Here is a 27,917-nt window from a genome sequence, read left to right on the forward strand (position 1 = left end):
CAAACAATAACTCATTAATAAGAAAAATTAATAAAAGTAAAGTGCAGCACAGCCTTGTAGGAGGCCCAGGAGGAGAGGCCGGTCATGGCTTTAAGCAAAGCAACAATCAAATCCAAATCAAAAGCTGGTGCCAAAGACGAGCAAAACGAACTGGTAAGTACACACATTCCAGCCCCTTATCATCCTCATGTATAACCAACCCCTTCCTCACCTCATACACATCATCAACCCATAACCATTCATTCAACACTCAACTACTACGTGAACGAACATGTATGTATGTTCGTATGTACAATGTATAACAAATGGTGAAGGGGGGAGGGCTTAGTGGTGGTGCTGCTGCTGCTGGCGGTGGATTGATGGGGGGGACCGAATATATAAACTTCAGGTGTAACAATCTAACGGTGCAGCGGCGTCAGCCAAAGCCAGCCAGCAGCAGCTTGAAGCTTCAGCTCGGAATACCGCCAAACGTCGCAGTCAGTCGTCGTCGCGCCATCGACCACGCCGCTTGAGCCCGAGTCCGCGATCGTCGGTAGTTCGCTTTAATTGTTTTTCTATTTTTTCGTTGTTGTTGTTGTTTTCCTGTTTTTCCCTCCCAACCCTCTCGACTTCAACTTCTTCTTCTTCTCCAGTTAAATTTATTTTTATTTTTTTTTTTTTTTTTTTTTTATTTTTTTAGTGTGTGCTTAGTTTTTGTTGTTGTTGCGGTGGCGCTTAATTAAATATTATTTAAACTATTGCATTTTGTTGTTTGCAAATGTTGATTGTCTAAATTGTGTGACAACGAGAACACGCACACAGTTACCATATTGTGTGTGTGTGTGTGTGTGTATGTGTGTGTATGTAGGTCTGTTTTTGTTGTTGCATGTGCAACATTTGCTCTAGCTTCAAGTGTCTTTTGTACGTGCAAAAAAATTAATCATTAGCTTAACGTTTTGTTGTTGTCTTGACATTTGCTTGTTTTTGTTGTTGTTGCTGTTGGTTTGAAAGTTATGCTATTTTGTATGACGTAATATTAATATTTTAAATTGCCAACATGAATATAGGATTTCGAATCAAACTTTGAAAATATCAATTACCCCCCCGCCACAACCCTAAAATACATACATCACTCAAACTCCTTTTTGACCTGAAATATACACAGTGAGAAAAAAAAAGTGCAAATAGCTTGAAAATGTCCATACTAAAGTGCAGAGAACGTCAATCCTTTTTGCCCTGAATGTGTGATGAATGAAGGATTCGGTGAAATTATAAACTATTATTCAGATATTCTAAAATATTGTTCTGTTTGGGAAAGTATAAAATAAACCATTTTTTTGACCCGTTTTTAACAATTAGGCCACTTACACTTTCCACAATAGCAATTGGAAAACAATTTTCAAGTGTCATCTTTTTCGTAATCACTAAAAAACCTCTTTGCTATAGTAGAATGATAAATGGATTCTGGATTTGTGGCCTGCACTGTATACAGATACTTTTACCTTAACCCTTTTTGTATTATGGGAAATAAAACGATCATTTTGGCATAGAAAATCGGCTTCAATATCTTTTTGCTCTACCAACTAAACTACTTATTATACGAGTCAAAAACATTCAAAGGGAAACGCCTTTTTTGAGGATGAGGGAATTCAACTTTCAGAGGTTAGTCAGAGATCAGTCACTGGCAATGCATCAAGAAGTCAAATGAGTAATTTAAAAAACTTTTGCATTCAAGAAAAGATCGAAGTAAAGGTTTAAATCTTGAATTATCAATGGGGAATCTAAGTTGAACCTCAGTATCTCACTTTCTCGTTAGATACATAGGTGATTAATGTTGCAAGAAGGCTTATTTTCAATCACCAAATAAATAAACGGTTTAATTCTCTGCTTATCTCTAGAGAATCTAAGCTAAACCTTCACAATATCTGGATCTTAATGTTGTAAAAATCGTCAAATAAATGAAAGCATACAGTAAATTGTAAGTTGGTAAGCTATTTCTCGTTTTTCATAGCTAAGTGAGCTATAATTCGCAACTAGTTTTAGCCTTAACGTAGCGCTTTGGTAAGACATTACAGTTCTAGAGTCATTAGCGATGACTGTGAATAAGAGAACAAATGATCTCAATTTTATTTTAACGTAGGTTTAGTAAAATTAAGATAAAGCTTTATTTGGCAATACTGTAAAACCTCTATATGACGAATCTAAAAGGAGGGACCCACAAATTTCGTTTCTTTTCGTCAAATACCTTATTAGTTTTTGTAAAGGAACCTAATGGGGAATTCCTTATATTGACTTATAAAGAGCCCCGTCATATCAATTCTTTTCCACTTTTGTTTCATTTTCTACTCAGACACAATGTTTCATTAACCCGCCTAAAGCTAAGTATATCAATTTTTACTTGTTCTTAGTCGATTTTTACTTAAGTCTATTGTTAGGAAATTGTGGATAAAATACAATTACTAAACTAATAAAGTAAAAATGTAAACAAATCTCAAGGATCAATTGAGCATATACCAAAACAAAAAGTGATATTTCTCTCAGTGCACTCTTGCTTCTTCTTCTGCTTCTCCTCCACCACCGAATTAAATATTTTCCCACCAATAGCAAAATAAAAAAAAAAATACAAAAATCCAAATCCAAAAGCCATGAGAAAAAAAAGAAATACATTCATATAACAAATCATAGACTGCACATACAAAGTGGACACGCTGCCAGCCGGTGCACTGAAGGCAAGTGGTGCTGGTGGTGCTTGGTGGGTGGAGGGAGGGGAATGAGAAGGAGAGAAGTGGGGTTAGGTGGCAGCACCCACTACAAAGGCACTGGCTGTTGTTGTCGTTGCTGTTTCTATATGTGTGGCAAAAAAAAAAAATGAAAAAGAGTTTTGCTTTTTTGAGTTGTTTATTTTGTTGTTTAGCTTCATATTGCTGCTGTTGCCTTTTTGTTGCTGTTGTTGTTGCACTCATTGTTATAATGGTAACAAAAAAGTTATCTTTATGCTGACCATAACCAACATCTCGAACCCAAATATAAAAACGAAGAAAAAGACCCTCAAGATAGTTGAAATATTCATTCAATCCATGAAGAATTGCTCAGAAATTGAACCCTGTGGGCTGAAAATTCTTCAAATAAGTACAAAAAATATTAATCAGCAAACAAAAAATATGAAATGTCTGTATTAAAGTTTTTCTCACTACAAAGAAAATTCGACAAATTCTATATAATATCAGGCTATTTTTCAAAAGTTGGAGAGTTCTTTGAACTTATGTTTCAGGGTTCATGTCAACTATAAGAGATCCTTAAAGAGAGAAGCTTGGAGGTCGTAGGGAACCTTTTTTTTTGGCTTTAGTTTAACAATAAGAATATTTACATATACTAATAACTCTAACCGCAAACAAATCAAGCCAAAAGGATAATATAAATTTATGGAACAACCAAGTTACCAGGTCTATGATCAGCAAACAAGGCTAAGGAACTCTAGAATTTCATTGACCAAGTGGCGAATCGTTAGGGAGGAAAACAAGGACATTTTCCCACTCCAGAAAATGGAGATTTTACCACTAAAACTAATCAATTTTTATTCCAAAAAGCCAGATTTTCATCCAATGCCATAAGTATTAGGCCTTAAAATCTTTTATAGCCAATTAAAAAACTTTTTAAAGATTTCAATTCCTTCAAAATTCAAAGAAAGCTAAAAAAAGTAAAAATTTTGTGTTATAATAAAAATAATTATTTAAATAATTATTTGAATTTGAAAATATTTGTAAAGAAATATTTGCTCAAATTCTAATTCCCATTTGATACATTTGAAAATGTTTAAAATGCCTTAATTAAAATTTTATAATAAACTTTGATGACCCAAATTTTTCTTTATTTATTTCTCATCTGCCCAAATCACTTGACGTTCTCTTATCTTTGATCGCACATATAAAAACTTGTTGTTACAGATTCTAGTAAAGTTAATTGATTTGTCGATCAACTTCCTCTTTTAGTTTTTTTTTCTTCTGTTTGTTGATTGCTTCTTCCTATGCGAAAGAAAGTTAAAGTAAAAAGAGTAGAAATATGGGAAATTTAAATGGAATAGAAAGTGACTCTAAATAATTAAATAAAGTGTAAAAGTTTTCCCATGTCACATATTTTACGACATGCTTAACAAAAGCTATATAAAAAAGAGCTGTCTTTAGGATCAGAGGAAACTAGCGGATAATATTATCATGAAAATTTACTTTAATTTAAAAGTAAATAAACTAAATTTACTATTATTTAATTTTGATGAAAATTATTTCATTGAAGAAGGCACACGTTTTATTTTAAAAGTACTTTAGTATTAATATTTTATTTTATTTTATTTTATTTATTTATACAATTAAAATAAACTGTTTAACCAACTAAGAATAGTTTTGCTAGATCTACAACTTCTTTCTTCCAACTAACTATGATTAGTTTTACCATTTCTATAACTTCTTTAAACTTCCAAGACTTTAAACTTACATATATTAAAAACTTTAGGCAAAAACATTTTCAATATTTGCCCAGTCGAAATCTAAGGATTTTTTGTTGTGTTTTTGAGATGTCCACGTTTTTAGTTTGTCATTTGAATATAATAACCAACAAATTACTTCAATGAGCAACTTGGCAATCGACCAAATCAGAATTAAAGTCCAATAAACCTAAACGTCATAGATTTGTGGCCGCTACTGTATGTTAGAATGAATAGATAACATTTTTTGGTTTGAATTCTTTATTTAAAATCTATCCTTACTAGGACAATTATTAAATTGGGATATGAAACATCAATGAGGAAAGCGAAAAAGAAGTTCCAATGGGCTACATTCTGAAATTACAATAATATTTTTAGTCAGAATCGAATTAAGTCAAAATATACTTTGCAACAGTTTCTCTTATCTAAAAAAACTGAATTTTTGCATGCTTTAGTTTTAATCCTATATATATGTAGGTATAATGAAGTAAGTAAGGCGTCTCGCCGACTTGGGTATACCATACACCAGTAAAGCAAATATTTCAAGTATCTCGCTCACTCAAGCATACGAGCACCCTAGCGCCCCCGCCAGAAAACGGCCAACTCTGGCCTTATGGAAAAACATTTATATGCATAACTCGACTATTTTTTGTCCGATTTTAATCAAATTTGGTATTTTGCTGGATATTAGTATCAAATTTGAATGCACAAGGTAGACAATTACGGGAGTTAATCGAGTTTTTTCAAATTACGGGGGCGGAAAGGGTCGTTGTAAAATCTTTACCCAAACAAAATGAGCGCATTTACTAAGCAAATATACATACCAAATATTGTGTCTCTAGCTAGAATACTTTTTGAGATAAACGATTTTTTTAAATTACGGGGGCGAAAAGGGCGTGGCAAAAATTTGAAATACACTTGATCACTTTACATACTACACGAGTCTACATACCAAATTTGGTGGCTCTAGCTCTTACAGTCTCCGAGATCTAGGTGTTCATACGGACAGACGGACAGACGGACGGACGGACGGACAGACAGACATGGCTAGATCGACTCGGTTGTTGATCCTGATCAAGAATATATATACTTTGTGGGGTCGGAGATGCTTCCTTCTGCCTGTTACATACATTTTGGCGACTTTAATATACCATTTCACCCTATGGGTGTATGGTATAAAAACATCTATCAACTTATTCAACGTAAAGTGATCTAAGTGGGCACGGCGATTTATGATATAGACTCATATAAATCTGTAAAATTTCATAAAAACTCAAGCTCGGAAAATATGTAACTATGGAAATTGGTTTACCTTTTGTCACGAACTGCTGTGAGGTATACCAAAAGGTCAGGCCGATGTGCCATTTAAAGGATATCTCTCCAATTCAATAAAAAAAGTGTTTTTGGTCCCTTACCACCAAAGTAGTAAAGGGTTTTTGTAATGTTCATTGCTTTAACGATTAACAGAAATATATAATTTTTTTTTTTTACTTTTTGCATCCATATAAAGTGAATGGATGGCACTACAAATTGTAGTTATTGCTCTTCGTCGCGGTTGGCAGCCATGACAATTTCGGCAAGAGTTTTGGTCACAGCATCGATTAATTGGCGCTGCTGCGATGGCGATTCAAATAAATTGCATAGCTGCTCAACGTACTTCAGCTTACGGATATAATAGTCACGAGTTGCTTCCTTCCTTTTCAACTCTTCACGTGCCTTTTGCGCCTTGGCCTTCAATAAGACAACCTTCTCTGCAGTAGTCAGGTTATCCGGCTCGTGCAAATCATCTTTTATCGAACTGATCTTGGCTTTGGGCACCGTGCATTTTGGTGGGGCTATTTGTTGAGTGCTAGCCGACTCGAGCTTCTCCTTCTCTTTGTAACCCATTCGCAGATTTTTCGAGTGACTGCCACGAATCATACAATAATTTTCTATACAATTAAAAACTGTAGAAAGTTGAATAAATTTTGTTGTAAAGAATACAATAAGCTACGTATTTTTTATATTCTCTATACGAATTTCTATGAAGTTTTGAATGCTCGATATCGTGCTGGTTAGGTATATGGTTATGGGCATGCCCAAATTGAAGTCAAGGCCTACTTAGATTCTTAAAATTTGATATCAATTTTCTGTGAATATGTAAACAATTGAGTGTAAATTGTGCATGGTGACTCAGACGTGTGGATGAAGAAAACGATCGATAAACTTGGGCAATTGGCAGGTTAATCTACTTATTATCCAACTTATATACATTCCCATGATGGTCTGCCATACAAACACACAAGGGTACACATACACACACACACACACGTTCACGTTTACCATAAACATATATTGTTAAAAAGATTTTTCCTAAAATGAAAAATAATACGAATTTAGGTAGCCAACTTTGCCTACGCCGAATTTGTATATGCTCTTGCAAAGCCTTTAATTTCTTCCAAAAATATCCTCGGCTTTTGATGTTGATCCTTTTCTGCATTACAAACATCTAAGTTTGTAATATCCCCTAAATGGGTAAAAAGATGAATGAAGTAGGCTTCTATATATGTATATATACAAAGCAAGTGTCAAATCCAACAACTTAGCGCCATCTAGCGCCTAGCTATACAACATACAATGGGAATATACCTTCATTAACATTACCATTCATATTTGATTCCTATGTCCATCGAAACACATAAAGGAATTTTTTATAGACTGATCGTCTTTCTCCCTTGACTTGCCAAATAGATAAATGAAAATAGTTTGAACCATTCAGTTAAAAAATACTTATTTATCGATTTGGTTATAGTCTAAGACAGATTGCAAACGAAATGAAGTAAGTAAGTCGTCTCGGCGACTTGGGTATACCATACACCAGTAAAGCAAATATTTCAAATTTTTTAAACAAATGCCTTTTTTTTTCCATCATAGCTTAGTATCTCGCTCACTCAAGCATACGAGCACCCTAGCGCCCCCACCAGAAAACGGCCAACTCTGGCCTTATGGAAAAACATTTATATGCATAACTCGACTACTTTTTTCCCGATTTTGATCAAATTTGGTATTTTGTTGGATATCAGTATTATATTTAAGTGTGCCAAATTTGAATGCGCAAGGTAGACAATTACGGGAGTTAATCGAGTTTTTTAAAATTACGGGGGCGGAAAGGGTCGTTGTAAAATCTTTACCCAAACAAAATGAGCGCATTTACTAAGCAAATATACATACCAAATATTGTGTCTTTAGATAGAATAGTTTTTGAGATAAACGCTTTTTTTAAATTACGGCGGCGAAAAGGGCGTTTCAAAAATTTGAAATAAACTTGATCACTCTACATACTACACGAGTCTACATACCAAATTAGGTGGCTCTAGCTTTTACAGTCTCCGGATGGACGGAGGGACAGACGGACATGGCTAGATCGACTCGGCTGTTGATCCTGATCAAGAATATATATACTTTATGGGGTCGGAAAAGCTTCCTTCTGCCTGTCACATACATTTTGGCAACTTTAATATATCATTTCACCTCATGGGTGTATGGTATAAAAAGATTCCAAAAAGCGAAACATGGCATTACATTTTGAACCAAAACTCTATTCGATATATGTATGTGAAAAACTACTTTGTCCAAGCACAAACCTTTCCATTATACCCAATGGAACTAACTTTTCAGTATTGCTTCAACTTTTCAAGTTATTGTCATTTGTTGATTCCTGCTAATTAATCGAGTTAGGCCCAACTTAAAGTGGCCAGCAGACATAGCAAAAGTTGGGCTATTTAAAATTCTGGTTGTATATTGATTTTGCCCCCACACTTCGTGCCCCTCTTTTCCCACTATGAACGAGCAAAAATAGTTTTTCCACAAATTGAAAGAAAAACTTAAGTTTTTTGGTCGTAGCAACAATTCAATGTCTTTGTATGGCCAAAAGGCGTGAATTAGCTCCAACAACAACAACAACAACCGTCAGTATCTCGTCGAGTTAACGTGTTGCGAGTTGGCTAAAAGGGTAAGGTGCAGAGAGACGTGGTTGGGTGAGAGAGGGCGGTTGTCATGAATCAGGAGGGGATTATATAGATACGTATATGTCTCGTAGTCGCCGCCGTCGTCGTCGTCGTCGTCGTTGACCAAGTGCGTGACTTGTGGGCACGGCCCCCGTCGTTAAATTTAAACGCCTTCTGGTTGCTGTTGTTGCTACTTTTGGGTCAAGTAAAAGGCAATGCAATTGTATTTATTTTGTTTTTTTTTTTTTGGAGTTGCTTTTGGATGTTGTTTATTTAGTTTTTTTTTTTTTTTGCTTTCTGGGAATTGTCAAAGTTTGCCAATTTGATTGAGAATAAGATTTTGTTCAATAGGGTGGATGACTCATGACAGTCTCTCAGCCCCAGCCCCAGCCCCAGCCCCCTCCCAGTCAGTAGACTTAACCACCTCACCAATGTCTCTCTTGTTTGCCTTTCACCATAATTCATTTTATGGAATATTTTTGCATATATGCCATAATTGGTAGTAAGTAGTATGTTGCTTCTTCTTCTGCATCTCCTTCTCCTGCTGCTTCTTCATTGACTTGAATCAATACATACAGACATAAATATGTCCCCACTTACATAGCATTTCCATTTGGCCGATGATGATGATGATGACCATCATATCAAACGATCATTAGCCATTTTAGCCATGTTTAAATAATTAAACCGGAAACAATTACAAAAATGGCCAAATTGCTGCAACGACAACAGCAGCAACAACAACTCACACACAATTAATGATTATGTCCAATGGTCAATACATCGTCGCTGACGTCATTTCCAATTGTCAGTGACCAAGTCTGTGAGTTTTCAGTCTGAATCCGAGTTTAGCGTACAAATTGAACAACCAAATCGATCAACCACAGCCGGCAAAAAAAATAACAAAAAACAAACCGGCAAATAGCAACAACAACAACAACAACAGTAACAATGGCGACAGTTTGAAAAATTTATTATACAATTACAACAACAACAACAACAATTAAAAACATTATCAATTCAAGAATCGTTTTAAAAAAAAAAAGAAGAAGAAAACAACCACAAATTAGTGTGGAGATCCATCTATTTGGTGTTCCGGTAACATTTGAGTATATAGTCATACGGATAAGACTTTATAGGAGAGAGAAATGTAGAGACAGAGCGAGAGAGAGAGAAAGAGAGAGAAGATAGAGAGGAAAGAACTTACAACTCCAACTTCTCCATTTCTATTGTAATTCCGACTCAATCAATCATATTTAAAGAATAGTATTTAGATATTATGTATGTACATATAAAAGTTGATTTAGTTACTTCATTTAGGTACAAATTGTTATCAGTATTTAATTTAGTTTATTCCCATTTGAACCAGAAGATATAGGAATTTCATCTAAATAAATATAAACTGGACATGGATAAAAAAGGAGATCCATGAGATATAATAAGCTTTGATTTCAAAACAAATCATATTCTAACAGTGGTGAATCTAGCTCAAAATTTTGAAGGGCAAATCGCTCTGGACTTATTCAAATTTGGAGAGCTTCAGAAATAAAATATCGTTTTTCCTGGAAATATTCCTCATTTTGTGTTAGATAAAAATATATTTATGGCCAAATACTTGTAGAACTCCACAATCCTTTAAGATGATATTCAAAAGTTCCAAAAACTATAAGGGGAAAGTCCTAAAAATAGGGAAAAGTAAAATTTACAATTTTCCCAGTTGCCTGTTTGAAGGGTTTTTCATTTGGTTTGGATTTACAATTTTCCCAGTTGCCTGTTTGAAGGGTTTTTCATTTGGTTTGGATTTACAATTTTCCCAGTTGCGTGTTTGAAGGGTTTTTCATTTGGTTTGGATTTAATTCAAGTTATTTCACTTTCCCAAAAAAAAAAAACAAAAGGAACAACTTTACACCCATTTTTGAGGCTGTTGTTGTTGTTGTTGTTATATGTAACTAAGTTTTCTTTTTGGTCACAGGCCAAACATGCAAACAGAAATAGAAACAAAAACGAAAGAAAAATAGGGAAACCTTATTATTATTTTTTTGGGGTTTTTTTTAGGTTTTTGTTGTTTGTTTGTTTGCTTGGTGGTTTGGTCGTTTGCCTAAACTGCTGACCTTTGGCCGCATTTTGACTTGGCGGCAGTTTTCAGTTTGTTTTCCATTTCACTGAGCCAAGATGACGATGATGATGATGATGATAATGAGGTATGCCTTGAACTATGCACGTTGCCCTTTTAGCGTTTTTTTTTGTTCGAGAAGTGCATTTGCCTTTTTTGTTTTGTGTTCGGACCAAATTGTGTAATCCATATAAAGTAATGGCCAAGTGCGAAGGGGCTTAGGGCATAATTCTAGAGAATCGTCATACATTTATGGGCCAATTTCCACATTTAATGGGGTTACTACCACTCGTTCACTCAATTGAAAAACTGGGCTAGTCGAGAGGGTTTTCTTTTTGGCTGGAGAAGGAGAAACTGTTATTTCGTACGCTTCAAGGGGTTTTGGTTCTTCATCTCACCCACAATTTTTTTGTTTGTAGTTTTGTCTCAGCAAACGGTTTCCCGAAACAAGACTTGAAATGCAAAATTTTATATAAAAGCGCGCGCTTGAAATAAAAGTTTTTTGTTTTTTTTGTTTTTTGTTCGAAAAATTACCATATCCAAGGGAATGCCCCTTGGTGGAGTTGAGTACGAGATCGTTTGGTTGATCGCGTGTCGCTTGGAAATGCATTATCCGATTCGTTGCAGTGAAAGTGCAAAAAAATCAAATCAACTAATTAGACTGAAGCCAAAGGAGCTGAAACTGGGCGTGTGGCAGAGGCAGGGGCAGACGCAGAGGCAGAGGCAGAAACAGAGGCAGATGTAGTCGACGCCGCCGATAGCCAGATGATCGAATGGTGGTGATCCTCCTACTGTCGCCATGCACATGCAGCAGCCGCAGCAGCATCAGCAGTCACATCCAACAACAACAACAACAACTATCACACCACCAACCAGCACCAGAAACAGATTCAGCATTAGATTCAATCACCAATTTACAACAACAACAACAAGAACATGGCTGCTCTTCCTCCTCCTCCGTCAACAGTAATGTGTCCTCTTCGGCTTCCACGGGTGATACGGCCATTCCGGCCAGTTATCTACGACAACAACAATTGCAATACCAACGACAACGACAACAACAACAATATAACCATACCCAATCCGGACGACCTAGTCATAGTCATAGCTATTATACAGCACTGCCGCCACGAGCATCTGCCACAGGACCAGCACCACCAGCTGGAGCAACAACAACAACAACAGCGAACGCTGTTCCCAAGCCACCTCGCATTCATGCAACAACCTTTGCTGCCGCTCCATCTCCGCGCATCTTTCGCATCTATACACAATCTCTGCCACTGCCACCCGCCAATTATAATAATACTAATAATAACAATATCAATACCACCAACACCACCAACACCACCACCACTGACTATGTGCGTCACGTGACCCGCGTTAATTTCTACGACATTGATACTTCGCAGGTCGAATTCGAGCCCAAAGATGATGAGGAGAGCAACGAGGCAACATCAACCAATTGCGATACAGAAGCTATTACCAAAGAAGGTGAGTGATCCATTATCAACTGATGCCTAAGTGGGCCCTAATCCTCAAAATCCCTTTTATAGCCTTTTCAAAAAGGGCTTAGGAAGTTTAAGTCAAAAGTGTTTAAAGCAAGTCAAACCCAATTTTCTGATCCTAAAACTTAAGAGTTCCAAATCCTAGGCCTCATACCTAGTAATTTCTCCATGGGTGTATACACTTGGTTGGCAATTCAAGAAAGATAGATGAAACTGTTATTTTAGTTATTCTTCTTGATTCTAACTTGACCTCGATTAGTTTGCCAAGCTCAGGTGAGGTTTATAGAAAAAGTAGATTATTGAGTATTAAGCTAGAATGTAGTTTGTATCTTTAATTTTCATTTTCATTTTCCATTACTTTATTAAATGTTGTTTTTTTTAATTGTTGTTGGTAATATAATCATTTTCATATGCTATTAATAATCTATAGAACTTTTAGGGGCTAATAATATAGTCAAAGTGTAAAAATATAGACAGAAGTGAGATCAGAGAACCTGTCTTTGGCTATTAGTTTGCCGACAATTAGATAGATTCAAAGATTGCAACAATGAAATCATAGAGACAGACACTGAGAGAAAATCTACCAAAAGAAGTTAACTCCAATTCGTTAAATGTTCCCTTGCCAACGAGAGCTTGTTGCTGCGAGTGCTACTCGTTAGTCAGTTAGAGTTTTCGACTTGGAATTGTTTACTTGCCAAAGATGCAAGAATTTTGCAGAGTTCCTTGCTAAAGATCCAACGAGTTGTAACGAAACCTGCCAAACATTGAACGAGTTCCCCAAAAACTGCAAAGATTGCAACGAGTGCTACTCGTTAGTCAGTTAGTTTTCGACTTGAAATTGTTTACTTGCCAAAGATGCAAGAATTTTTCAGAGTTGCTTGCTAAAGATCCAACGAGTTGTAACGAGAGCTGCCAAATATTGAACGAGTTGTAACGACTGCTACTCGCTGCACGGTTAAGAATGAGTCTTGTCAAGCATTTCCTTGCCCAATAAAAAGCAAGTATTGCAACGAGAGCTACTCGTTCAAAAGAGCTCACTATGAAAGTGTAAAGATCTAAAAACTTATAAATACGATTCAGAGTTCTCTGTTTCCAATTGAGACCTTTGCAAAAATCAACGAGTATTTCGTGTTATTGAATTTCAATTCTACTAAGCAGTTTCAGTATAATACGGAGTATCAGCACATTGCATTTGTTTCATTTTCTCACGTGTAGTGACAACAATAGAACAGGTTTTGGAGACCTCTTTCTAGATACATATTAGCATCTCGAGAGGTCGTCATTGCTGCCACGTTCGATTGCTCATAGAAAAATCATTAAATGGTTGCATAATTGCATTACCTACTCAATATGCTCAATTATCAATTGTTATATGGACAATTGGCATGGATTTGTCACTCGAATGGAATGTGAGGATTCTTCCTGAAATTGGGGGAAAGTGAATGGAATTGTATGGATATGATGTGGAATGGGAATGGGAATGGGAATAGGTTGGGATGGTTGACTGTGGTTTTCGTTATATGTTATGAATATGAATTACTTGCAAATTGCTTTTGAAAATATATTTCTTTTCTTTTACACAATTCATCATATGAAAATTCCTTGTAGACTTTCCCGCCAATTGAAAAAAGAAAAACCTCTCTAGTATATGTGTAGTTGGAGTAGGAAATCATAGAAAGTTTTTGATTTAATTATGTGATTAACATGGCATAAAGCTGCCCCCCAAATGCTGCAGCTACAAAAATGTACTTACAAAAGAAATAAGTGTAAAAAATAACAAAAACAAAAAAAAAAAGAAAAAAATTAGAAATAACAAGCAGCTACAAGGCATTCATTCAAAAGCACAAGGCGAGGGGCGGGGGAGAGAGGCAAACAAAATGCAAATGCATAGAGGGAGAGAAAAAAAAACAAAATAACAAAACACGAAAAATATGATGATGGGTGGAGGGAACTGAGAAAATGTTTCAAGCTCAAAAATTTCCCACGTTAGCAAATCATTAAAAATCAACTTCCAGAGCCTCGAGACAACGACGAGAGATTTGCAAAAGTGTTTTTTTATTTTTCCATTTTTTTTTTTTGTTTTGTTTTTTGCCACTTACAATAAAAAACGCCCCACAACTTTTCTATCCTTTTGGACCTTCCCGCTCTCCCTCTGGCCAGAAAGGAAATGTCGGCAACAAGTGCAATGCAAAGTTGACAGAATCTGTTAACATGGCCATAATTGATGCCACAATTAGCTTATTTGTGTGTGTGTTGTGTGTGTGTGTGATGTAATGCAATCTCTTTGCATATCGATTGAGTAAATCGAACATTCAAGTGGCAATGCTGATGGTGGTGGGCGTGGCTCGTACATAAATTACCATTAACATCATCTAAGCAGGGCCAAGACAACAAGACAAGCCAGACCCGAAACAAGCCAAGTCAAGTCACCTCAGACCAGGCCAATGTGCAATCGATCGAAGCAAACAATGAAAAATGAAAATGAAAACCAAACCGAGTTCAAAACAACAACAGCAAAGACACACACACATACACACACACACCATCATCATAGGGCCTAGTTAAGAAGATCTCGTCTCTATACCCTTTAAAAAGTTTCAAGTTTTTAATTTCATTAATGAAAAGAAGGGATTTCATATGGACTTGACGACTTTATGTTTTAATCATAGACAGCTTTTTAGTTCAAAAAGAATTTTGAAAATTTTAACGCAAGTGTTCTTTTTTCAAACAGTTTTTTAAGGGTTAAAAAATCAGTGAAATCGTTTTGCCTGCTAAATATTTTGATTACTTAAAGTTTTATTCAATAAAATCTTAAATATTTGAAACAAATTCCCTGATATGAATAAAATTTTTAAGCCATTTCTAAGAATTAGTGTCGGATTAGACATATAGCATATTTGTAGGATCAGCTAATGCTACGAATCTCGCGGTTTAAGGGACCTACGATTTCAGCTTTTTAAAAAACGCTGTAAAATGATTATGAACTGTTACTGAAAGGTTCACTCATTGTTCATTCATTTACCTAAATTGCAGTCTGGGGAAAATAGGGAAAACTAAAAAAAAATTTCATTTGAAAAATTCTGAAAAAAACTCTTAAAAACTCACACCTTTGCGAAACTGCCAAATTTTAACCGATTTTCGAAAGTGATATATCTCTCTTTTTAATGCTTTCAATTTCAAATTGAAAACAATCAATTTAACTTTTCCAGCGAGACAAAAAAAATATTTAAGCCTAAATTTCATGATTACCTAATTTAGCCTATTTTTTTGAGTATTTGACAAATTCATGTTTCCATTTGAAAGTTAGAATCGTGTGTTCTAATCTGCTTTAAAAACTTTATAACTAAATTTTTTTCTAAAATTTCGCAAAAAATCATAAGTGTTGTTTTCAAAAGTCGGATCGACAGAAATTTTATGCAATTATCGATGCAATTTTAAAATATACTAAATTTCGATTTAATTGATATATAACATTTTTAAATCGATTAGAAATTGACCAAATTTAAGTTGAGGAAAATAGGCAGATTGACTTAAAATTTATGTTGAAAAATGCTTAAAAATTCTTAAAACTTTTAAGGATCTGTAATTAAGTAAATTTTTTGACCTTTTAAAATATACTTTATTTTGGTTTGATTTATAATCGGTTGGAAATTGACAAAAATACAGTCGATAAAGAAAACAGATGGATTGATTTCTGTCTGTAATCTGTATATTAAGTAATAACTTAGTTTACTGATTACTTAAGTCACCGCGCTGTGTGTTAATCTGGTACTGCTAAGAATGCTAAAGCTAATGCACTTTTCACAACTACTTTTTTGGGTGTACATATACATATGTAGTTCTCATAAATGTCGTCAATTTCGCAGAATTACCAAGTTTAACTGGGTCTTTAAGGTTTATGAAAATTAAGCTAAGATTTTCTTATAGATAGAAATTCTTCTTCAGGGACAAGCCTTATAACTAAAATGGGGCTATACCTTTCGTCTAGAGTATAACTATATACAACGAGAATGCTTAAATTTGCAACCGATCTGCATTGATCCTCTCCATCTTCATTTCCATTTCCATATCGATCTTTGCCTCTGCGTCTTGTGCCGTTGTTTGTTTATTTAATTATTACTGCCGCTATTATTGTTGTTATTTATGAAGTGCTTGAGTGATCTGGGCAATTGCCATTGCAACAATGCGGATATATGTACATACAGATAGATAGATACATACATATATACATAAATATTGCACAAATGATAAACAGTCTGTCAGTCTCTTGGCCAGGCTAATACTACTCACATGTACAACAATAGATCAATGTTTCGTTATGGTGCAGGGGAGGAGGGAAGCTTTCTTTAGGGCTACAGTGCAGCAACTTGTAGATGGAAGTTCTCTTTTCTCGAAAAAACTATTGATGGCAAGTTTTATCTTAATTTATTTATGTAAATAAAGGGCTTATTAGGTATATACGTATGTATATAGAATGATCTGATCAAAGGCAAATAGATCTAGACATTTTAAAGATACTTCCCTTACTTTTCAATGAATAACAAATTGTTTTTCACACAGATATCGATCTGGGCTTAGATTTTGAGGAAAAAAATCGGTTCTAGATATCGGCAGTCCTCCGTTTTAAGAGACAAAGATTCCTTCTTTATTCATTACTTTCCCTGAGAATATGATACGAAAAAAGATCCCATGAAAGTTCCCTTCGAAGTTTGTTTTTAATCTTAAGTTACTTTCGTTTAATAATAAAGTAATTGCATTGATTCCCTTAGATTTCTTGTAGTCACTTTTGTTGATTAACTTGAGGTAGTACTGTAGCTAGTAGTAGTTTAGTTCAATTGCAAACTGCCCAATGGACGATTGTTGCTACTGCAGCCTCAATATTTGTAGGTAGAGCAAAGTGGCGTCGGATGCCAGACGATGACGATGACGGCGACGGCGACGTCTACGTCTGCGTCTCTCGTATCGCGAACTGCTAATGCAGATAGATTATGTAAGCGACCTTTAATGGTCCAGCGATTTTAGTGCAGTCGGAGTTAAAGCACCCAGACTTAGAGTCAGACTCCATGGCTGTATCTATCTCAGAGACTAGAGTGAAGTCTGGTCTGGTTCGTTTTTCATACAGTTAGAGCTGCTGCTGCTGCTGCTGCAAAAAGAAAATCTCTGCAAAACGCTTAGCCAGTTGTCGGATGTCCGTGTGCTTGCAGGTTGCCCAACAAACACACACACACACACAGACAACAACTGCATACAGTTAGATTAGGAGAGAGACTAAGACCAAGTTGGACTTTAGTTACGTAATTGGGCGATCGCTGAAGCGGTTCGTTTCTTATATCTTTTTCCTGCTTCTTTTTCCATTTTTGTACTGAAACTGCATGCAAATGAGTGTTTTGCCCAAGAGATCTTATCTCTGGCCAAGTGAGAAAAGTTCAAATAACTTAACGGCAAAGTAAAATAAAAGGAATCTTTGTGGTTGTGAGTGATATATCCACTTGTATATATATATATATATATCCTTTTCCATTCGATTCACTTTCAATTTCGTATGACTGCATAGCTTAATGAGTTTGTACTGAATTGAAGTCAAGTCATTTTCAACGAGTTTGGTAAACTATTGTTTTTTTTTATAGTCAACTTTTAGGCGAGGCTTAAAAGTTATATGTGCTTTCGAATGAGCTTTTAAGTCATGTTTAAATTTGTTTTTTCTTTTGCAGAGGAATGGATCACGAAACGAAAAACAGAGCTTACAACAACAAGACAGATTGAGACACGAGTAAAGCGACAAGTGAAGCTACAAGATGGCAAGGTCATTGAGGATTCGGGTCCCATAGTGTCGACAAATACAACCGAGGACACTGATAAACAGGAGACGGAAACAACAGAGGTAAATTATACGAAATCTTCTTCACTTTCAATTCAAATTCTAAGGTGTTGTTTTTTTTTTTTTTTTTGTGATTTGCTTTTAGAAACGTGATTTGGGTCTGCCCGATGATTTAAATGGGAATGCTCAGCTTATTGATGTTGCGGCTTTAGAGGCTGGCGCCGTTAATGAGCAACAGTTGGCCCAATTGCAAGAGACTTTTGGTCCGCCCAGTGGTCCTGTTGGTCCTGCTGGTGGTCCTGCTGCTGGTGGCTTGGGTAAATTGGTTAAACGCATGGTACCACGACCTGTCGATGGTCTAGTGCGTCAGGTGGATGATAAACGTGTTATTTCGCATGAGGAAATCAAGGACTATCATGAAACCGAGGATGTTAAGCATTTGGGTGACTTTACCGATGAGGTAAGTGATGGTCCTTAATGAGAATATTCCATTGAAATCTTTAATATCAAAGTGTGCGAAGTTATCTGAGGTGAAGTGTTAGAGGATAAACAAGTATCATCTACATGCACAGACACAAGGGTGTAGCAAGGGGGACGAATTGTCATCACTAACAATCGCCCCTTCCACCACATCATGCTAATTCCATGCTTTGCATACATACATTTATATGTATACTTAATGCAGTTAAGCAGCTTCTCTTCTCTTACTTGATAAAATCCTGATGGCGCCCTTGCTTACACACACACACACACCCATACATACATACATACACATTTACATTGTATGTCCCTATCTCTCCAAAAGTAATTCTTAACACTTTGCTTTGGCTCTTCTCTCTCCTCTCGCTGTGGACTATCCTCTAAAGAAAAAGCAGAAGAGCGAGAAGAGCGCCCACCACACACAATACAAGAAAGACTTAAGACCAAGCCGGACCGGTTGCAAGAGAGAGACCAACCAAACACAGGGCCGGTTCATGCTAAAACAAAATGAATGCTTCATGAACCAGAGGGGCTAATGGTGAGGGGGGATACTTAACCATGGCCATCTTTTTAACCAAAGTAATATGTAATATGAGAAAGGAGTTTTGTTAGTGAGAAATAAATTGTTATAAATAACTGAAAATCAATTCGGCGTGAAAAGCAGCAGCAGCAGCACCAACCCGCCGCCACTGGACGCACAACAGCAGCAGCAGCAGCAGCAACAACAAAAGACCACCATATAATTGTTGTTGTTGTTGTTGTTGTTACTGTGTCTTTTTTAAGCTCATTCGAAAGTTATTGGAGCTCTGACTTGGCTCTGGCTGCATCCATCCCAAGCTGAAGCCAAGATCAGTCGCCGCTGAGCGAGCGCCGAGAAGACAACTACAAACTCAATTCGTTTCTCACAGACTTTGCGTTTCGTTTGTTGTTGTTGTTGTTGGTTTAGTTATTTCGTTCGGTTGCTGCTGCCGCCGTTGTTGTTGTTTTTAATTTTTTCCTATTTAATTTTTTTTTTTTTTGTTTTTTGCATACGCGTTACCGTTTCGTTCGTTCGCTAGTGCCGCTTTTGCCGTTTGCCGCTGCTGCTGCTGCTGCTACTTCTTGTTGTTGTTGTTGTTATAACTATTGCTGCCGATATTGTTGTAGCTGTTGTTGGAGTTGTTCTTCTTGTTGTTGCTGTTGTTGTTGTTATTATTGTTATTATCGCATAATCATTGGCAAAAAGAAAAAACACACATATTTAAAAATAAAATAAAAACCAATCGTAATCGAATCACGGTTATCGTATATACAATACATACAAATATACATATATATGTACTTACGATATGATTATGGATAGGAAAAGCCTTGATTTATTGGCTGCTTTTCTGTGTGTTTCTTAACTTGGTTCATTCGTTCGTTCCGTTTTTTTTTTCTTTTTGTCTATCTTTAATTTTTGTTCGTGTGTTAATTCGATTTCGCGCTTTAAGCTGTGATTTAGTTTCATTCTCTGTGGTTCGCACACTTTTTTCGGTATTCGGTGTAAACGGTCTTTGAAATTATTTGAAAGATTTGAAAATTGGCCAAGTTCCTTCAGCTTTATATCGTCGTGATTCCTAGCAAGTGAGTGTAAATATAATTTATTTATTTTTCTAATTTTTTTCAACCATCTATGTCTGTTCAGATTTTATAAACTTTATAAAAAATTTCCTTGTAGTTATTAGGTTTTGAGATCAAAAGATTTAAGATTATAGTTTTTTTCTTAATTAAAAGTTATGGGCAAATTTTTAATTCCTTTAGGGTTAACAAAGCATACATACACAGATTACCCACACATATAGGAAGAGAGAGAGAGAGAGAGAGAGAGAGAGAGATGTAGAGAGAAAGAGAGAGACAGAGAGAGGGCACTCTCCCAGTTAATGTACCTACTGTCTGTCTTTGTGGTTGTTGTATATAGGCAGCTGCTGGCCCCCAAAGACCTGTTCTGAGCCCAGTTTAATCAATAGCCAACTGCTGCTTTTGCTGCCTGTTGCTGCTGCTGCTTGAGCTGCTGCCTGACTTGCTCCTTGGTTTTGGATTCTAGGCGTGTCTGAGGCAGGTCCATGAACCTAGCTAAACACACACACTGAGACACACACACACATTCGTAAAGAAAGAAGTGCTTACCTACCGGGGGGAGGTAAAATATAAAGTGAGGTGAACCAAGTTAAGATGAGGTGAAGTAAGGTTAGGCTAAGGGGCACATTAATTTTGTCTATGCCACATTCGAAGAAAATTTTGTTGTTTTTTTCTTACTTGTAGAAAGACAAGAGAACGACCAGAAGACAACAAAAAAAAGTGTTTGGAATTCGAATTTAAATTTTGGTACTTCTCGCTTTTGCCTACTGCATATGTAAGCGTCTTTCTATGTGTGTGTGTGTGTGTGTGAGTGGGAAACTTGTTTAGAGTCTTTGTCGTCGTTGTCTAGGTACAGGTAGAGATAGAGAAGTATGGGCTGAGGTGCCCACATGGTTTAAATAAAGCCACATGCTTAAGTCTAATCAGCAAATGCCAATCAGTTACTTGGAGTCTAACTGGGCCCCCAATGTTGGCTCCACGCAACGGAAACCAATATGAAAGAAGGAAGCAAAAAAATGAAAATGACTAAAAACCAAACCACCAACAAGATCTGGACTCACAACGGGGCGTTGGTTGTATGAGTTGTCTACCTCCCCACAAGAAAGAAAAAAGGAAAAAAGACAAATCTCCATACCCTCAGAGATAGCAACTCCATTCGTCATCTCATCTCATTGCAATCTCATCTCAATTTTCTGATGGCGTTGGCGTTCCCTTTTACCAAATTATAATTATAATCATAATCGATCGAGATTTGGCTAGAGAGCTAAACCAAGGCAAACTGGTACACCAGAAAAACCCCTTAACCACTAACCGACGACTCGATCCAAACCGATGCGATCCTAACCACCAGCACCACCACCACCACCACCTAACCACCCGCTGCTGCTGTTGATGTTGTTGTTGTTGTTGTTGTTGCTGTTGCTGTTGGACAGCAACATTCGCTCATTTCTCTTTTTGTTTGCGATTTTATTATGGTTTCTTTTTATTTTGGTTTTTCTGTTTTTGGCCACTTGGCATGCCAAGCAGCCAAGCCAACAGTAGGCAACATTTGAATACTTGAATGCGATTTACCAAGCGATGTCCGTTGGCCATGTTGGCTGGCTGTTTGGCTGTTGGCTGTTGGCCAGGCCAGTGGAGAAGTACCTACACGAAAAGTACCTACACACATACTTCACTTTGGTATTTCATATACATAAGTAGACATGCATACATACATACATATGTTTGAATATGTGTAAGTGTCTGTGTGCTACCAAGGCAAGGGGGCAATAAGCGAATCATGCGAGCAGATAAATCAAAACATGACATCAAAATGTTGATTTGATTTTTATTTTTCTCTTTGCTTTTCTCTCTTTCATCAACATTTTGGTACCCTTTTTTTTCCTTCCACATTTGTTAAAGGTCACGGCGAAAGCATTTTAGACTATACACAAATTAGAATTGCAGTTAGAGAGTGTTTAATTACCTAAAAAGGTATCCGTTTTAGTTTAGTCAATAAATCAGTTGGACTTATGACGGTTGCTTTGGCTAATAACAAAGAGCATAAAACTTCTATTGAGTTTATAACAAATTTTAATTGTTCTTTTGTTTTTTTTTTTCTAAATTATGTTTGTTTATATATTTTTGTTTTGTTGTTCATTATACAACTTTTTATATCAAATTAAAATTAATGTTATGAAAGTAACTTCTAAACTTTGGGCTCAAACAGTCAAACTAACTAGTTGCCTTTCATTTTATTCTCTACTAGTTATTATATTATTACTTTTTTTTCTCTTACCAAACAGAAACTTGGTGGGATTAAATTTGGATTTTTGTTAACAAAGACCCATCAAAAGTGTTGTGAAAACCGTGAAAAATTGTAGAACTATATGATAACTTAGGATCAATCGGTTTAGCATGGTTTATGGTTTATATGCATTTTTAATGAATTTTCATTCTCCTATCTTTTGCCTAAATGGTTACAGATTATCTAGACGGCACACACTGCGTATACGTTTAAACAATGACCAAAAAAATTTGCTATCAAGCTGAGAAAAAGTTAAAAAATTAAGCATAGTTTTTTTATCTTCACCCAATCTTAAATGGTCAACTTTGCCCAAATATTTACATATTATCTAGCTGTCACACACTGCGTATACGTTTCAAAAGTGATCCCTACTCGGCGTTAAAAAATTACAAATTTAAATGATGTCGTAGAATAAAATGGTTTATTATGGTAAATATTATGGATTTTCGGATGTTTTTACAAACCAGAATGATTATCCAAATATTTATTATCTAGCTGTTACACCCTGCGTATTCGTTATATATATTGGTAAATTGGTGACTGGTGACCTCACCATCAATGAGACGTTACAGGGCCATAATGCCCTATGGTCTATCAAATTCTTCTTCATATGATCAAAGTGATGGCAAACCAAATAATATTTTGACCAATGTCAATTCTCTTCTCTCAAGTCTTTCTCGCCCTTCTCTCTCTTGCTCATTGTCAACTCATTATAAAAACCTTCAACTCTGCGTCATCGTCAACGTCATCACAATATTAATCATTGATCTTCATATGGCGCCAACTCGAATATGCCCCGCCGTTGCCGTTGGATCCAGTGATTAATCAGCAGAGACTAAAGACAGAAAACAGAAATCGGCATCACACATACATACATACATATGTAAATATCGTTAACGAATTCATGTCCATCGATCAGATTGGATCGTTCAATGAAAATGATCAACAAATCTTTTGCCAATTGCCTAGAGGAGAGCCAACAAAAAAAGTGATAAACTTAGAGACAAAGTGTGTGTGTGTGTGTGTATGGGGGGATAGATGGGATGGGATGGCATGGGATGGGGGTTATCAACATTGTTATTGTTGTTGTTGCTCTCGGCATTCAAGTTTCAAGCAACAGCAACAACAAAAAGAAGAAAAAAAAACACTTTCTACGCGCGATACCGTTAAACAAGGTCGACAACAGCAGCAGCAGCGACTAAGATGATGATGACTACGCGTCGGCAATGTTGACAGCGATGCCGAAGTCGACGTAGACGTAGACGTAAATTGTGGACGTGTTTTGTTTTGTTTTGTTTGCAGCTCAAAATCTTCAGGAGAAGATGAGTCGTTTCTTTCGTTGTCGAGTGGTCAGCCAGGCATGCTTATGCCTGCGCAACTGCAATGCGACCTTGAGATGTCTATTCTTCTTTAGTGTTTCGTTTTTTTTTTTTTGTTGTCTCTCTTCTTTTCCTTTTTGCATTCTGTTACCGTTAACTCAATGACGTTCCCCTTCAAGTAACTGGAATTTTGAATTCATGTGTGTGTGTGTGTGTGTGAGTGAGTGTGAGTGTGTGGTTACTGGTCTTGCTCTGAATACGAATAGTGCTAGGAGAGTAAAAGGGAGTAGAAACGGGATAGCAAACAAAGTGCAGTCATTGCATCAAAACTCTGTGATGCAAGAGCCCCCCATGCCCCACCCGCTTCAGCACCATTTCATTATCTTCTTTAGGGAAGTCAGAGTACAATTACCAAATCTAACTTCTTCTATTGCAGACCTACGTGAACGCTGTACGCGACGGTGTTGAAGATCTAGAGGCCGCACTCTGTTCACCGGAGAGCCAACGGGCTTTGGTACCACTGGGCCCAAAGGTGATAGCCAATCGAAGTAAATCGCGAAAAACCATCGATTCGGAGGACACACAGAAACGTTGTCTGGCCCAAGAGGATGGGACATTGGTAACCGAAAGTAAACAGACAACCGAACACGAGCTCATTGTTGACGACGAACTGCCAGAGGAGGAAGCCGATAAGGGGAATGCATTGTTGGGTGAACAGGTGACAACAACGGCATCGAATCAACGTTATTTCAAACAGCGTGACGAGCAGCATGTGGATGTGGTAGCCAACGGCAAGCTGGTATCCACCGAAATGCGTTACGCTGCCGAGACAACGCAAATGGAAAAGGACGGTGGTGATCTGGAGCGGCCTGGTGATTGGGATAGCCTGTCGGCACGGATGCGCAAACTGCGACGCTCTCAACAACAACAGCAGAAGGGTTAGTCCACACACACACACACATACACACTCCATTTTGATCTAATCCCTTTTGTTTTGCATTTTTTAGAGGTGGCCCTGCTGGCCGATCGAAAAGATGCCTTAACCAAGAGACCCCTGGACTTTGATCGCGAGGAAGAGACACGCAAGGGTGAGACCATGAAATGGTTAGAATCCCATTTTGGTAGTGAGTCCACTGCATCGAATGATTCCCGTGACGATGTCGACGCCGAAGCCGATGTGGAGCCAACAAAGAAGAGCTATTTCAATGTGACCATCAAATCGCAAAGTCAACCCAATTATGTGTCCGCCAATCAACAGCAGCCACATCATCATCATCATCATCATCCTCAGACCTTGCCACGTAGTGCTGAAAGAGAGAGAGATCGGGAGCGAGAACGTGAAAGAGTTACCCCCCTGACCACAGCTGCCACATTGGAGCGCAAAGCTCCGTCCTCGGGGGGTGCAGCAGGAGCTGGAACACCAGCGGGGCGTTCCAAGTATTTTCAGGGTATATCGAATTGGTCGGACCGCAAGGAGATCGGAGCATCGACAGCCAATCACTTCTCGTCACAAGCCTTTCGTGAGGACCTCCAGGAGACAGTCCGTCGCAATGGCCTCAAGAACAGCAACAAGAACACCAAGCCAAGTGGTGGCCCGGGTAGTTCTGGCTCGATAAAACCTGTAGGCGGATCGGTGAACAACAATCACGAAGTCCTGGCCAAGGACAGTTATGTCAGCCGTGAGGATATTCTGCAGCAGAAGCGGCAGAGTCTCTCCTCACAGTTTCTGGCACGATCAATGCGTGGTTCACGCGATGCTCTCGATGACCTAGAGGCCATACCAGGACCCGGTCCGGGACCGAACCAACTGCGCTCAAATCAGAGTGAAGAAGCTTCGTACAAGAGGTCGGCCTATCGTCAGAATATCGTCAATAGCAATAACACTCACATGAATGGTAATGGACAGCCCTCAATCAATGGGGTTGGAAGTAATTCAACGAATGGCCTTAGAGGTAAGAGCTACGAGCCCTCACCCCCGCCACCTGCGCCATCTTCCGCTGGTCCCGCTGCCATGGAGTACTCGGTTAATGGCAGCAATAATAGACCTACAGTTCCACAGCGTCGACGTGCCATCGAAAAGAAATTGGGCGAGCAAAGCTCCAATCTTATCCACGCTCATGCGCCCTCGAGGAGTGCAAGTGGCCTGGTGCCCTCTTCTTCAGTAAGTCAATTGGAGCCACCGCCGGATTATTCGCCGCCACCACGTAGCCGCAGTCGTTCATCTTCGCCACAGGTGGATTATCTGATGACACGACCTCCGCCACCGCCATCTTCCTCAAGGGAAATGCCACCCAGCTCTACCATGACGCTTAGTCGCAAGCAGCAGCAGCGAACTCGATTTGCTCCAACCTCAAGTTATCCGCCAGTCTCCAGCACAGGTACTCTACGTCCTGGAAATGGTACCACATCCGCCTCCACCTCAAATCTGTCGGCCCTGAGTGGCAGTAAGCCCAGTCGCATGGGTCAGGTGATTGGCAACTCACTGCGCAAACTGGTCAGCAAAATACGTTCAGCCAGTGCCGAGAGGAAATTTCGCATGAAATCCGCTTCGAATAAGTCCCGCGAACAATCGCCTAGTCCAGGAACAGCAGGCAATCCGATTGGCGTCGACGGCAACGGAATGACCACATATCAGCAATATAATGTCATTGATGGCCATATCGGTGGTGGTGGGACCCGACACCACAGTAGCAATGACTCTGAAGACTCGACAAGTGACAATCAACGGCGTCGCGGGGAAAGGGAGCGGGCAGATAGAGTTGAGCGTCAGCCACTTAAGCCAGAATCTCAAAGTTCGGGTCGTCTTAATTTCAAGAGAGCCGAATCAGCTGATCCGCAATTGCAGTTGAGTCCACGTCAACGTTATTATCTGGGCGAAGATCCGTATTCTAGTTCATTGTACGGCAAAGAGAATATCTATGAGCGTCGTCCCCGTCAACGCTACGACCAGAACCGGGAGCATGGAGAACAACGTGACGATGACTATTACGAGACATCGCGAGGACCTGCTCCGCCGCCACCGCCGCCCGTGACCAGCAGCCATACGCTTGGACGCTATCAGAAGCATGGCCAACGTTTCAGTGGCTCCACGCCCAATCTCAACCTGCATCAGGACTATCGCTCAGCTCAGACCTTGCCACGTAAGTTGCACGAACAGCGTAAGCAACCGCTTGCAGCACCACCAACTAATAGAGTAATGAATGGGATGAACACTACCAACTATGTCCAGTCGTCAGGTAATCCGGGTTCGGCTGCAGGTCCAGTCTCAATACAGACAGGACCACGCTCAATCGGATCGGGGGTTGTGCCATCTATACCACCGGGTCCGGCCAAACCAGCACGCACTTATGCCAAGGTCTTGAATCGTAGCAAAAGCTTCAATGTCCATGGCATGAATGGCGGCAATGATCCTAGTCCCATTTACATTGAGAAGCTAACGCGGAACAATTATCCAAGTAATGGCTATCAGATCAGTGGTGGTAGTAGTAGACCCGAACCAGCACCGGGTCTGGCCCAATCGTCGGCCTACAAGTCGCAGCCGCATCTATTTTCCAGCGGCAAGGATAACTCGTTGAAGAGTGGCCTGAAGAGTCCATCGATTGTCAATCTGATTAGTCGCAGTCAAAAGGATTTGACCAAAATATCTGGCAACGATGATGAACAGGATGATCTCTCGCTGAGCTATCATCATCCGCATGAAACAGAGAGCAAAAAGCAATTGTATTTAAGGGGGTTGCATCAACAAGCACCGGATCTGTATCGCGTCTTGCATGGCCATGAGGAGGATCAACATCATCAACAGTATGGCAGATCGCCTGCTCCTGGTCCACCCACTAAATATCCATTACAGCCGAAGTATTCGCTTGATTCCCGTTCTGCAGCACCAACCGTGGAACTGAACAAGGATACGGCCAGCATTGTGCGACGCAGCAGTGAAGTGGATTCCAAACGGCTTATCTATGCTGATGAGCCAGTAGTCCATCATCATCATCATCAGCAACAACAACATCATCATCATCATCCGCATGTACAGCATCATTTACAGCATTCCCAGCACCAGCACCAGCAGCAGCAGCAACATCTTCCACATCATCAACATTTGCGTCGTGGCTCGGGAGCCACTATTATTGAGTTGCGTAATCGCAAGTGATTCTTCGTCTTCTCGTCTTGGTCTTCTACTACTTTTGCTTTTTATTGTTTCTTCTACCATTTTGTTTTTTTGTTTTGCTCTCGGGCCCGGCTTTAATTTCATTTGACAAGCAGCAAATAAAAATGAAAGGCCAAACGGAATGGATATGTCTTCCAAATGGATGCCGTAAAACCCTTAAAATTCAATTGAATCCACCCACATTTA

General features: G+C 38.3%; 1 protein-coding gene across 2 annotated transcripts; it reads left to right on the plus strand.

Annotated features, from left to right (window-relative positions):
- LOC6644489 lies at positions 1-27,778 on the plus strand. 2 transcript variants are annotated; one of them, XM_002067373.4, is made up of 6 exons: positions 1-153; positions 11,965-12,046; positions 17,772-17,941; positions 18,024-18,338; positions 24,000-24,501; positions 24,571-27,778. In XM_002067373.4, the coding sequence occupies exons 1-6, from the start codon at positions 85-87 to the stop codon at positions 27,711-27,713; spliced, it is 4,281 nt and encodes a 1,426-aa protein (XP_002067409.1). In that variant the 5' UTR covers positions 1-84; the 3' UTR covers positions 27,714-27,778. The 2 variants fall into 2 exon arrangements, with proteins under 2 accessions (XP_002067409.1, XP_023032646.1); XM_023176878.2 differs by lacking the exon at positions 1-153 and having other exon boundaries at positions 11,075-12,046.
- The last annotated feature ends 139 nt before the right edge of the window (positions 27,779-27,917 follow it).

This window comes from Drosophila willistoni (genome assembly GCF_018902025.1).
Source record: "Drosophila willistoni isolate 14030-0811.24 chromosome XL unlocalized genomic scaffold, UCI_dwil_1.1 Seg142, whole genome shotgun sequence".
Classification (NCBI taxonomy): domain Eukaryota; kingdom Metazoa; phylum Arthropoda; class Insecta; order Diptera; family Drosophilidae; genus Drosophila; species Drosophila willistoni.

Coding starts and splice junctions, on each gene's coding strand:
- LOC6644489 (XM_023176878.2), top strand. CDS start 11,329: ATGGTGGTGATCCTCCTACTGTCGCCATGCACATGCAGCAGCCGCAGC. Junction 17,942..18,023: donor AGGAGACGGAAACAACAGAG/GTAAATTATACG, acceptor ATTTGCTTTTAG/AAACGTGATTTGGGTCTGCC. Junction 18,339..23,999: donor TGGGTGACTTTACCGATGAG/GTAAGTGATGGT, acceptor CTTCTATTGCAG/ACCTACGTGAACGCTGTACG.